Below are 13,719 nucleotides of genomic sequence, written 5' to 3'. Positions count from 1 at the left end.
TGTAAAATCAGTTTTGAGTAACTTGAGGGGTGTAGTTTCTACAATGGGGTCATTTATGGGGGTATCTACTATGTAGGCCCCACAAAGTGACTTCAGACCTGAACTGGTCCTTATAAAGTGGGTTTTGGAAATTTCCTTAAACATTTTAAGAATTGCTTCTAAACTTCTAAGCCTTCTAACGTCCTAAAAGAATAAAATGACATTTCCAAAATGATGCTAACATAAAGTAGACATATAGGAAATGTTAAGTAATAAATATTTTATTAGGTATGACTTTCTGTTTTAGAAGCAGAGAAATTGAAATTTGGAAAATTGTGAATTTTTCAAAATTTTGGGTACATTTCGGATTTTTTCATAGATAAAGGTGAAATATATTGACTCAAATATATGACTATCATGAAGTATAATTTGTCACGAGAAAACAATCTCAGAATGGCTTGGATAAGTAAAAGTGTTCCAAAGCTATTACCACATAAAGTGACGCATGTCAGATTTGTAAATTTTGACCTGGACATTAGGGCATCAATGACCCTTGGTCATGAAAGGGTTAAGAGGGTTTAAGCTAGGGGAGCTGAGGTGGTTAAAGATCCATCTCGTTTCTGATCTTGACATCTCCTTAATATAATCCCCACCTCTACGGTTTTTTCTAACAATCTCTATCCCAGAGAAAGTTGAACCTGCAAATTTTCCTAGGTGCTTATCCCTATAGTGTCGCGATAATGGATGCCCCTCATATTTTCTTTCAATATTATATATATGTTCTCCTATTCTTTTTTTGAGGAGTCTCTTTGTTCGACCAATATAGATTTTTTCGCAGGGACAAGTAATCGCATAGATTACGCCTGAGCTATTGCATGAAATGAAATCTCTTATGTCATGTACATATGAACCTTCAGTATTCTTCACCTGTGTTTGTTTTTTCATTGTTTTTGATTTTTTGCATCCCGGACATTTTTTACAAGGAAAGAAGCCTTTAATAAAAGGGCTTCTGTCACCCCCAAAACCCTTTTTTTTTCTGGGCTTGTTAAAATCCTTATTTAACTACTATTCCCTATATAGGGATCTTACCTTTGTCTGTGGCTTCTTTTCCTTAAAAAAACGATCTTTTAAAATATGCAAATCGCTTTACTACCAGCAAGTAGGGCGTCTACTTGCTGGTAGCCGCCGCAAAAATCCGCCCCCTCCTCCTATTGATTGACAGGGCCAGCGAGCGCTCTCCTCCTCCGACTGGCCCTGTCATCATTTCAAATCCCGCGCCTGTATTCATTTGGCGCGGGATCCAACGGGCTAAAGCGATTTTGGGTTGAAATGTTCGGATGATTAATTGTCACTAATGGTGATATGGGGGGCATAGTGTTAGGGTTCCTCCTAGTGGTTATGGCACTATTCTCGCTATGAGTTGTGAGGATAGATTCATTTATATCCAGACTATTATCCTTTTCTGCTGTATATTCATCTAATGTCTCAAATGCATTAGTGTTTTCCATATTATCTGTGCTCTCTTCATTAAAACTGGCTATTAATTGGGATAGCGTCCCTATAAAATTTCCTCATTTTCTTTTCTTTAATCTCTTCCTCCTTTATTAGCATTCTTCTTCAAATGCTCTCCACTTCACTAATTTTAAAGGGTTTCTACCACCAGAAATACTGTTATGTAGCTGACTGATATAGCGATTCGCTAATGTCAGCGCTACATAACAGTATGTTTCTAACATTAGTCCCTGCAGCCGTTTTAGTAAAAAAAGCACTTTTATAGATATGCTAATGAGCCTCTAGGTGCTATGTGGGCGTAAAATCAGCACCTAGAGGCTCCGTCCACTCACCCATTATGCCGCCCAGGTCCAGTGTTCTGCCCGCCCAGCTCCTCTTGATTGATGCCACTGTTCCCTGCATCGTTGGCGAAATCCCGCGCCTGCGCCGTTCACTTCTGTCTTCGACGCAGTTGCAGTGAGTGAAGGCCGCTCTCCTGATGCCGGCTTCCTCACTGTGACGTAGTCGGCGCAGGCGCAGTGAGGAATCAGGCACCAGGATCGCATCATTTACTCACTGCGCCTGCGCCGAAGACAGAAGTGAACGGCGCAGGCGCAGGATTTCGCCAACGATGCGGTGGACCGTGCCATCAATCAAGAGGAGCTGGGCGGGCAGAACACTGGACCTGGGCGGGATAAAGCGTGAATGGACGGAGCCTCTAGGTGCTGATTTTACGCCCACATAGCACCTAGAGGCTCATTAGCATATAATAAAAGTGCTTTTTTAACAAAAACGGCTGCAGGGACTAATGTTAGAAACATACTGTTATGTAGTACTGGTGGTAGAAGCCCTTTAAAATCTGCTAAAAAAAAGTTAGATTATGAATTTTCATTTAATTCTCATGGGGCACTTAAAGGGTTAACCAAGTTTGTAAAAACAGTTTTGAATACCTTGAGGGGTGTAGTTTCTAAAATGGGGTGATTTATGGGTGGTTTTAATATGTAAGCCACACAAAGTGACTTCATAACTGAACTTGTCCTGAAAAAGTTGGGGTTTGGAAATGTTCTTAAAAATTTTAAGATTTGCTTCTAAACTTCTAAGGCCTCTTTCACACGGGCGTTGCGGGAAAATGTGCGGGTGCGTTGCGGGAATTTTTCCGCGCGAGTGCAAAACATTGTAATGCGTTTTGCACTCGCGGGAGAAAAATCACGCATTTTTGGTACCCAAACCCGAACTTCTTCACAGAAGTTCGTGCTTGGGATCGGTGTTCTGTAGATTGTATTGGGATGGGGACCCGATCATTATTATTTTCCCTTATAACATGGTTATAAGTGAAAATAATAGCATTCTGAATACTTAGTACAATAGGGCTGGAGGGGTTAAAAAATAATAATAATAATTTAACTAACCTTAATCCACTTGATCGCGGAGCCAGCATCTCCTTCTGTCTTCATCTTAGGCTACTTTCACACCTGCGTTAGGTGCGGATCCGTCTGGTATCTGCACAGACGGATCCGCACCTATAATGCAAACGCTTAGATCCGTTCAGAACGGATCTGTTTGCATTACCATGCAAAACGGATCCGTGATAATGCAAACGGATCCGTTTTGACTTTACATTGAAAGTCAATGGGGGACAGATCCGTTTGAAAATGGAGCCATACTGTGTCATCTTCAAACGGATCCGCCCCCATTGACTTACATTGTAAGTCTGGACGGATCTGTTTGCCTCCGCACGGCCAGGCGGACACCCGAACGCTGCAAGCTGCGTTCAGGTGTCCGCCTGCTGAGCGGAGGACAAACGGTGCCAGACTGATGCATTCTGAGCGGATCCGCGTCCACTCAGAATGCATTAGGGCTGGACGGATCCGTTCGGGGCCGCTTGTGAGAGCCTTCAAACGGAACTCGCAAGCGGAGCCCCGAACGCTAGTGTGAAAGTAGCCTTAGCTGTGTGGAGCAACAGGACCTGTGATGATGTCACTCCGGTCATCACATGATCCATCACATGATCTTTTACCATGGTGATGGATCATGTGATGGACCATGTGATGACCGGAGTGACGTCACCACAGGTCCTGTTGCTCCACACAGCTAAGATGAAGACAGAAGCGATGCCGGCTCCGCGATTAAGTGGATTAAGGTGAGTTAAAATATTAATATATTTTTTCTAACCCCTCCAGCGCTTTTTTAGTTTGCATTCTGTATTCAGAATACTAATAATGATCGGGTCTCCATCCCGATCGTCTCCTAGCAACCGTGCGTGAAAATCGCACCGCATCCGCACTTGCTTGCGGATGCTTGCGATTTTCACGCAACCCCATTCACTTCTATGGGGCCTGCGTTGCGTGAAAAACGCACAATATAGAACATGCTGCGATTTTCACGCAACGCACAAGTGATGCATGAAAGTCACCGCTCATGTGAACAGCCACATAGAAATTAATGGGTCGGTATTCAGTGCGGGTGCAATGCGTTCAACTCACACATGGCATCCGCGCGGAATACTCGCCCATGTGAACTCAGCCTTAGGCTCCTTGCAGACGAGCGTGTCTGGATTAGGTTCGGATGCGGCAAACCCGCGTGAGTAGGTACCCAATTGCAGTCAGTTTTGACTGCGATTGCGTTCCGATGTTCAGTTTTTATCGCGCGGGTGCAATGTGTTTTGCACGCACGTGATAAAAAACCGACTGTGGTACCCAGACCCGAACTTCTTTACAGAAGTTCAGGTTTGGGTTAGTTGTAGTGTAGATTGTATTATTTCCCCTTATAACATGGTTATAAGGGAAAATAATAGCATTCTGAATACAGAATGCATAGTACAATAGGGCTGGAGGGGTTAAAAAAATAATAATAATAATTTAACTCACCTTAATCCACTTGTTCGCGCAGCCGGGATCTCTTCTGTCTTCTTCTATGAGGAATAGGACCTTTGATGACGTCACTATGCTCATCACATGGTCCATCACATGATCTTTTACCATGGTGATGGATCATGTGACGGACCATGTGATGAGCGTAGTGACGTCATCAAAGGTCCTATTCCTTACAAAAGAAGACAGAAGAGAAGCCGGGCTGCGCAAACAAGTGGATTAAGGTGAGTTAAAGGGAACCTGTCACCGGGATTTTGGGTATAGAGCTGAGGACATTGGCTGCTAGATGGCCACTAGCACATCCGCAATACCCAGTCCCCATAGCTCTGTGTGCTTTTATTGTGTAAAAAAAAAAGCGATTTGATACATATGCAAATTAACATAAAAGAGTCATATCTTACTTGTGTGACCAGAGAAGAGTCATATTTTCAAGCTCTGACTCATCTCAGGTTAATTTGCATATGTATCAAATCGGTTTTTATACACAATAGAAGCACACAGAGCTATGGGGACTGGATATTGCGGATGTGCTAGCGGCCATCTAGCAACACATGTCCTCAGCTCTATACCCAAAATCTAGGTGACAGGTTCCCTTTAAATTATTATATATATTTTATTTTTAACCCCTCCAGCCCTATTTTACTGTGCATTCTGTATACAGAATGCTATTATTTTCCCTTATAACTATGTTATAAGGGAAAATAATAATGATCGGGTCCCCATCCCGATCGTCTCCTAGCAACCGTGCGTGAAAATCGCACCGCATCCGCACTTGCTTGCGGATGCTTGCGATTTTCACGCAGCCCCATTCCCTTCTATGCGGCCTGCGTTGCGTGGAAAACGCACAATATAGAACGTGCTGCGATTTTCACGCAACGCACAAGTGATGCATGAAAGTCACCGCTCATGTGAACAGCCCCATAGAAATGAATGGATCAGGATTCAGTGCGGGTGCAATGCGTTCACCTCACGTATTGCACCCGCGCGGAAAACTCGCTCGTGTGAAAGGGGCCTAAGACTTGTAACGTCCCATAAAAAATAAAATGTCATTTTCAAAATGATCCAAACATGAAGTAGACATATGGGGAATGTAAAGTAATTACTATTTTTGGAGGTATTACTATCTATTATAAAAGTAGGGAAATTTAAACTTGGTAATTTGCACATTTTTCCAAATTTTTGGTAAATTTGGTATTTTTTTCCTAAATAAAAATGAAATATTTTGACTCCATTTTACCAGTGTCATGAAGTACAATATGTGACGAAAAAACAATCTCAGAACGGCCTGGATAAGTCAAAGCGTTTTAAAGTTATCACCACTTAAAGTGACACTGGTCAGATTTTCAAAAAATGGCCTGGTCCTTAAGGTGAAAATGAGCCCGGTCCTGAAGGGGTTAAAGAGTTTTGATGACCTATCATCAGACTGATGAGGGTCCGACACCTGGGACCCCTCTATCAGCTGTCTCAGTAGGCCCTAGTGCAGTGACCATGGCATCTAGTGATGCCAATCTGCTTGTGTTACAGTTAGGCTAGCGCCCCCTTTTTGGTAATAATAGTCAATGGGGTCGTGCTGTGACCGACAGTCGCACAAAAATCCAACTTGAATTTTTTGCAACTGTCGCGTCTCAGTCACAGCGCGACACCATTGACTATTATTACCAAAAATTTCACGCGACCTTTTCGTCTTGTAACTGTACCGTAAGGCCTAGGCGACACTGTAGCCTGATTGATTGATTGCAGTCCACAAGATTGCAGCTGTAGTTTAATAATTAAAATCTCGCCGTGCAGCCCTAAGTAGAAGAAACCGCAGCAGCTAACGCCATCCTATATGGCAGTACCGCACTCTCTTTCACGCCCCGGAGGCAGCTACGGGCACGTTCACACCCAGCGGCCAGTCAGATGCAGGTCTCAGAGTGGGCGGCGCCTCGGGCAGTGACGTGTGTAGTCACATTCCAGGAAGACGGCCGCTGAGGCTGCAGTCATGTCCGCGGCCTGGAAGATGTGGCAGAATGTGAGGCAGCTGCTGCGGGCTGGTGCTCTGCGGGACACATGCCGCCAGTACCCGCTGCTGTGCTTTATCCTCATCGTCCTCTCACTGTCCACCGTCCTGCTCCTCAGGTAACGCGGTCTGTACTGCGCATGACAGCCCAGGGGTGCCCTCCACGACGGGATCGCTTTCCGGCAGCGGCTGCCTGTCATCTGGACTAACGCTATGGATGTGATACAGAACAGTGATGATCACACTGGGGATGGGACTGCTATCGTATATAGAGATTTATTATATGCATTCATATAGCGCTTTACAGACATTAGCATCTATTTATCACTGCCCTATCTCAATGTGTACATATATATATATATATATATATATATTAGCAGTCATCCAGATAACTCACTAAGGGCTCATGCACACAGCCGTATGTATTCTGACGACCGTGTGCATTCCGTATTTTGCGGAACGGAACAGCTGGCCCTTCATAGAACAGTCCTATCCTTGTCTGTAATGTTTGTTTTCTCAGGAATTGGGTCTCTCACACGGCTGTTTTCACATCTGTTTCACATACCTGGTGTCATTATCTGAAGACACTCTTCGGGTACTTTCACACTTGCATTGCTGGGTTCCGGCAGGCAGTTCCGTCGTCTGATCCGGCAATCTATGCAAACGGAAACCATTTGCAGATGGATGCGGATCCATCTCACAAATGCATTGCAATACCGGATAAGTCTCTCCGGTGTCATCTGGAAAAACGGATCCGGTATTTATTTATTTTTACATTTTTAAAGGTCTGCACATGCGCAAACCGGATCCGTCAATGCGGCAATTTTAATGCTGGATCCGGCACTAATACATTCCAATGGAAAAAAATGCTGGATCCGACATTCAGACAAGTGTACAGGATTTTTGGCCGGAGAGAAAAATGCAGCATGCCGGAAAACTTTGACGCAAGTGTGAAAGTACCCTTAACCAGTCTTGTTTGCCGTAGTAGCTGGTCATTATGTATGACTTTTATGTTAAGTTAACCATGTTCTCATCATTTTCCAGATACCTCCATATTCTTATGATCTTCTGGTCTTTCCTTGCTGGAGTTGTCACATTATATTGCACTCTGGAACCTGAATCACTCCTTCCGAATATTCTTTTCAATATAAAACATAAGCCCAAGGTACAGCATTTAATTACATTGTATTGCCCTTTTGAGCTCCTCTTAAAGGGTTTCTGTCACCAGATTTAACCCTATTAAGCTAGCTGACATTAGCGATGTGCTAATGTCAGCTAAACCTAACTAGCCTATTCCTACTTTTATCTATGCCCCCGTTACTCCAGAAATCTTACTTTTATCATATGCTAATTACCCTCTAGGAGCAGGGGGGGGGGGCATTGTTCCTGCTCCTAGAGGCTCCGTTCTCCCACCTTTGTCGCCTCCCTCCAAGTCCTGATTGACAGGACCAGGCAGCGCTCACATCTGTCTGCCAGCCCTGTGCTCTGGTGAAATCTCGGAGCAGGCGCGGTGAGAGGAACCTGGCAGCCTGCGAGCGTCTTTCCCTCACTGCGCCGAATACTGAACGGCGCGAGATTTCACCAGAGCACAGGGCTGGCAGACAGATGCAAGCGCTGCCTGGTCCTGTCAATCAGGACTTGGAGGGAGGCGACAAAGGTGGGAGAACGGAGCCTCTAGGAGCAGGAACAACGCCCCCCCCCCCTCCTAGAGGCTAATTAGCATATTATAAAAGTTAGATTTCTGGTGTAACGGGGGCATAGATAAAAGTAGGAATAAGCTAGTTAGGGTCAGCTGACATTAGCACATCGCTAATGTCAGCTAGCTTAATAGGGTTAAATCTGGTGAGAGAAACCCTTTAAAAACCATGTGCCATAAGGGACTATTGATGCGGAGAGGCTCAGATCTGGCTCATTGCAGTTCTGACAATTTATTGGGCTTCTATTTGTACACAAACATCTTCTTTTATCTTAGTGTACTTTCACACTTGCGTTTTTCTTTTCCGGCGCGGAGTTCCGTCCTAGGGGCTCTATACCGGAATAGAACTGATCAGTTTTATCCTAATGCATTCTGAATGGAGAGTAATCCGTTCAGAATGCATCAGGATGTCTTCAGTTCAGTCACTGAACGGCGTTTTGGACGGAGGACATACCGCAGCATGCTGCGGTATTATCTCCCTCCAAAATTCCGGCTCAGTTGCCGGAATGCTGGATTCGGCATTAATATACATTGAAATGTATTAGTGACGGATACGGCATTAAAAAAACCGCAATGCCGGATCCGTCCTTCCGGTATGCGCTGACCGGTAAAAATTTGAAAAAAATATATAACTGATCCGTTTCTCTGGATGACGTACGGAGAGACTGATCCGTTCTTGCAATGCATTTGTAAGACAGATCCGCATCTGGATCCGTCTACAAATGCTGTCCGTTTGCATACAGATTTCCGGATCCGGCAGGCAGTTCCGGTGACGGAACTGCTTGCCGGATCACTCTGCTGCAAGTGTGAAAATAGCCTTATTGTCTCTCCACAGGATAGGGGATAACTGTCTTCATGTCTGCTGCTGCTCCTTTGGGATGAGTTGTCTTAATTGGACAACACCTTTTAAAGGGGTTCTCTATGATTTTGATATTTATGGCCTATCCTCTGGATAGGTCATCAGTATCATATTAGTATATTAGTGGAGATCTGACCCCCCTGCACCCCTACTGATCAGCTGTATGACGAAAACCCGTTTCTCCGTGGGCTCTTAGGTCTCTTCCTAGGCCATGTGCCATCAAGTTCATTAGTCACATGGCACAGTGCAGGGCAAGCGCAGCTCAGGCCCATTCAAGTGAATGGGACTGAGTTGCAATAACAATCCAATAGATGGCGCTATGTTTGGTAAGCTGGTAGGAGGCCACAGCTCTCGCCAGAACTCCAGTCAGCGTTGTGGCTTCCACCCAGCTGATCTGCAGGATGCTGGGAGTCGGACTCCTCCTGATCTCATATCAATCACTCTTTTGGTATACACCAGATAAATGAATCCTGTGGATACTTTTGCATGTGCATCAGGTTCGGTGTGTATGTCAGGAAAGTTCCTAACACTGAAATGTTAAAGGGGTTGTCTCACTTAAGCAAATGACATTTATCATGTAGAGAAAGTTAATATAAGGCACTTACTATGATTGTCCATGTTGCCTCCTTTACTGGCTTGATTCATTTCTCCATCACATTATACACTGCTTGTTTCCATGGTTACGACTGCCCTGTGATCCAGCAGCGGTGGCCGTGCTTGCATGCTGTAGGAAATAGTGCTCATAAGGGCTTGTTCACATGAACGTGCCGTATTTTGTGGTCCGCAAATTGCGGATCCGCAAAACACGGATGCCGCCCGTGTGCCTTCCGCAATTACGGAACGGACGGCCCTTTATAGAAATGGCTATTCTTGTCCGCAAAACGGACAAGAATAGGACATGACTCATAATTTTCAGGGGCCACAGAACGGAGCACACTGAGTGCTGGCCGCATCTTTTGCAGCCCCATTGAAGTGAATGGGTCCGCACCCGAGCCGCAAAAAATGCTGCTCTAAAGCGGAGCCAAACCGCGGTCATGTGAATGAGCCCTAATCCAGCACTTTTTTTCTATAGTGTGCAAGCGCGACCACTGCTGGATTACAACCATGGAAATGAGAAGTTTATAAAGTGATGGAAAAACGAATGAAGCCAGCCAAGGAAGCAATATGGACAATCACAATACATTAGTAAGTGGCTTGTAATAACTTTCTCCACATGATAAATGCCATCTGCTGAATTTGGATAACCCCTCTAAATGATCTCAACCTTGTACTTCAAGGTGGCGAAGTAGTCCAATAGCATATGGGCAAAAATGTAAAGTGTCTCTCCCTTTTTTGTGCTAGTAGATCTTGAATGTGATTAAAGCTTCACCCAACTGCATGTCAATGTCTTCTCTCTAGCAGACAGAACTACAAGAGCTCTTCCCACAAGGCCATAGCTGTGCGGTGTGTGGTAAAGTTAAGTGCAAAAGACATAGGTAAGTTTGAAAGGGATGTGAGATGAAGCTGAACCGTACGTGTGTTTTCTACAAGGAAATACTGTCATGATTTCAGACCAACTCTGCAGCTGGAGAACTATCAGCCATGGCTGGACTTGAAGGTTCCTTCCAAAGTTGATGCATCACTCTCTGAGGTATTGCTGTTTTCTGTATACATTTACTTATATCATATAGAGAGTACTTACAAAGGCATTGAGGTCGCCCCAAACAGGGAAATTTTTTAAAATCTTTTTAATTAGCTTTTAGTCACACTGGGTGGAACTAATACACTGTGTTATACCTTGTACTGTGCATGACAGAGATATGTATGTGGGGCTAGGGTTACACCACGACTCGATGTCGTACTGCTAAATTACAACGAATGAATATGATCACGTTGAAATCCAGCAGGTTTGGGTTTCTGACCACTTGCAGGTTGCAGTGCCACCACATTCGCTATCATTAGTTGTAGAGATGAGCGAGTTGATTTGTATGAATTGATTTGTCTCCTCAACCCTAGTTCTACACCCGCGAGGGGGTTGTCCCTGACATTATTGCATCTGCGCCTCTGCTCTGAGTAGCGGCGCAAACACAGAGGCTGTGCTTCCGCTACTGGAGCAGAAACTGGGCAAGTGCTGCAACACTTCCGAGTGGTGACGCAGTAACAGTTGCTACTCTGGAAGTAGAGCCTCTGCTCTCGAGGCGCCAAGATGTCCTGCTCTGCCAGTCAAACATTAAGAACACCCCCTTGGTGGTGTAGAACTTGATGAGGCGAACTGATTAGTTGTAATATAGGAGTGCAACATTGTGATCTTATTGTCGCAAGGATAAAGTCGTCTTGTTCTCCAGGACTTGAGGTTATGTGGTCATGACTGTGTCTAGGTTTATCATCCATTGCTTTTCTTCCTAGGTTTTTGAACTCGTGCTGGAAAACTTTGTTTACCCCTGGTATCGGTAGGTGAATATACCCAATTATCGTATCATTGAGGAAACTGGGGCTTGCTTAATTTATAAATGAGACCTCCAACTGGTACATACATGATCTGCTTAGTTTTAAAGGGAACCTGTCATCAACTTCATGCTGCCCATACTAACAGCAGTATAAAGTAGAGACAGGTGAGTTGATTTCAGCGGTCTGTCATTTAAAAGTTAAAAGTAAGTGGTTGCTGAGAACCAACATCACAATCATTGCAGACTGGGCCTGGAAAAGAGTCCTGACCACCTGAGAAGAGTCCTGGTTATTCATGATCATCTGCTCTCCTGCCCACCTGCTGATGACTGACCGTCTTCTACCTAGTTTTCTCCCTTTCTTTCTAGGAGAGAACTGACAACCATCAGCAGATGGGAGAGAGAGCAGGAGATTATAATAACCATGACTCTTCTCAGGTAGGTTTGACTCTTTTCAAGGCCTGGGCTGCAATGATTATGATGCTGGTTCTCAGCGACCACTTCCTTTTAGCTCATGAGTGACACACCGCTGACATCAGCATTTCTGTCACTATTTCATGTTATCCTCAGTGAGGTCAGAATAATGTTGATGACCGGTTCCCTTTAAGGGTTGATAATCACAGATGTTCACGTTCATGGGTTGTGTTGTTTGCTCCACATTATAGTAAAACCAACACTGATGGCAACATTTATGCACAAAACGGTGCTCTCAGAACACGCAATAATTTTTTCCCTTTATACCCAACTATTCCCTGGCAGTTCCTGATCAGAGTATTCCATGAGCTGGTCTGTGGGTGTGCAGTGACCAGGTGCCCATGTAGCCATCTGTTAGATGCCCTTCTTAAAACCAGCCAGCAAGGTGCTTCTATAACGGCTATTTGATAGGTGCCATTATAACTGCTTGGAGCACAGAAATGGAGGGTGGTCTCGGTCACTCCTTTCTAACATTATTTTTTCCATATGTGAAAGATTTTATTGCAGTTCACAGTATTGACCTTACCTGTTCTAACTCATGGCAGTGACATAACAGAAGATGAATCTTCCGTGGATGAACTGAGGTTGACATTGAGATTCTTTGCATCAGTTCTTGTGCGAAGGATACAGAAGGTGATCACGTGATTTATTTCTATGTGTGTCATTTTATATGTTTAACCTCTTGGCACACTGAAGCTGTTTTTTACCATGATGGAAGGATTGATAGTGTCATAAATGTACAGAGTAGGAATGGAGATAACTGAGCATTGACCTCATTTAGACGCCATGGTCAATAGTGACCCCAACATCTAAGGTGTTCACATCTCCATGGGGCATTCTGTTCTTCTGTTCCATCATAGCAGCTTAAAAATGGACTGGAAGTGAAAAACTGATCCGTCTCAGCAGTGTCCTTTGGACCCCATTGACTCTAAGGTGATCTATTATTTTACCAGGCAAAACATTGCTGCATGTTGCACTATTTTGTCTGCCATTTTTGGCGGAGTCTGTGATGTAGATGTGAACTCAACCTGATGGAGGTGGCTCAGCATCTATGCAAAGGCACCCCGGTCTGCCTTGTACATTTACTGTATCTCAGGCATGGCCTTTTTGGCTTCACAATGCAAATGTGATCCAGCACCAGGAGCCATTAAAAATCAAAAAACGAGATTGGCATTGATGTAAAAAGTTGACTTGTTAAGGTACTTTTACACTTGCGGGAGAGGATTCCGGCAGGCAGTTCCGGCAAACCGTATGCAAACTGATGGCATTTGTCAGACAGTTCTGGATGCGGATTTGTCTGACAAATGCATTGACATGCGGGATCCATCTCTCCGGTGTCATCTGTAAAAACGGATCCGGTATAAATTTGTTTTGCATTTTTTTTTGGTCTGCGCATGCCGGAACATTTGCCGGAACACTTAATGATGGATCCGGCACTAATTCTCTTCAATGTAAATTAATGCCGGATTCGGCATTCCGGCAAGTGTTCTGTCTTTTTGGACGGAGATAAAACCGTAGCATGCTGCAGTATTATCTCCATCCTGATCAGGCAAAATGACTGAACTGAAGACATCCTGATGCATCCTGAACGGATTTCTCTCCATTCAGAATGCATTAGGATAAAACTGATCAGCTCTTTTCCGGTATAGAGCCCCTAGGACGGAACTCAACGCCGGAAAAGAATAACGCAAGTGTGAAAGTACCCGAAGTCCATTTATGGGACTGTGCATAACTATTGAGCGTTGGGCTGGAGCGTGGTCGGAGTCACTGGAGCACACTTCTGGAATCTGGTACTCTGGCTCTGACTCTGTTTCCCTTCATGGCCTAAGGCCTCATGCACACAACCGTTGTGTGCATCCGCGGCCGTTGTTCCGTTTTCCGTTTTTTTTTTCCGCGGACTTATTGACTTTCAATGGGTCCGTGGAAAA

At 44.5% G+C, this 13,719-nt stretch overlaps 1 protein-coding gene across 5 annotated transcripts in view; it reads left to right on the top strand.

The window, feature by feature from the left end:
• Positions 1-6,273: 6,273 nt before the first annotated feature.
• The window catches only part of SNX14 (sorting nexin 14), an 82,033-nt gene continuing 74,587 nt past the window's right edge, over positions 6,274-13,719 (top strand). For 3 of the 5 annotated variants that reach the window (XM_040428726.1, XM_040428728.1, XM_040428724.1), the window contains exons 1-6: positions 6,274-6,458; positions 7,384-7,504; positions 10,293-10,369; positions 10,446-10,524; positions 11,280-11,323; positions 12,337-12,424. In XM_040428726.1, the coding sequence (XP_040284660.1) occupies positions 6,322-6,458; positions 7,384-7,504; positions 10,293-10,369; positions 10,446-10,524; positions 11,280-11,323; positions 12,337-12,424 (546 nt within the window). In that variant the 5' untranslated portion in view covers positions 6,274-6,321. The remainder of the gene's footprint in view (positions 6,459-7,383; positions 7,505-10,292; positions 10,370-10,445; positions 10,525-11,279; positions 11,324-12,336; positions 12,425-13,719) is intronic. The other 2 variants (XM_040428727.1, XM_040428725.1) reach the window with 1 other exon arrangement.

Source organism: Bufo bufo, chromosome 4 (genome assembly GCF_905171765.1).
Source record: "Bufo bufo chromosome 4, aBufBuf1.1, whole genome shotgun sequence".
In the NCBI taxonomy this organism is placed as follows: Eukaryota; Metazoa; Chordata; class Amphibia; order Anura; family Bufonidae; genus Bufo; species Bufo bufo.
Note: the sequence above shows the minus strand (reverse complement) of the source record. Positions and strands in the feature narration are given on the sequence as shown.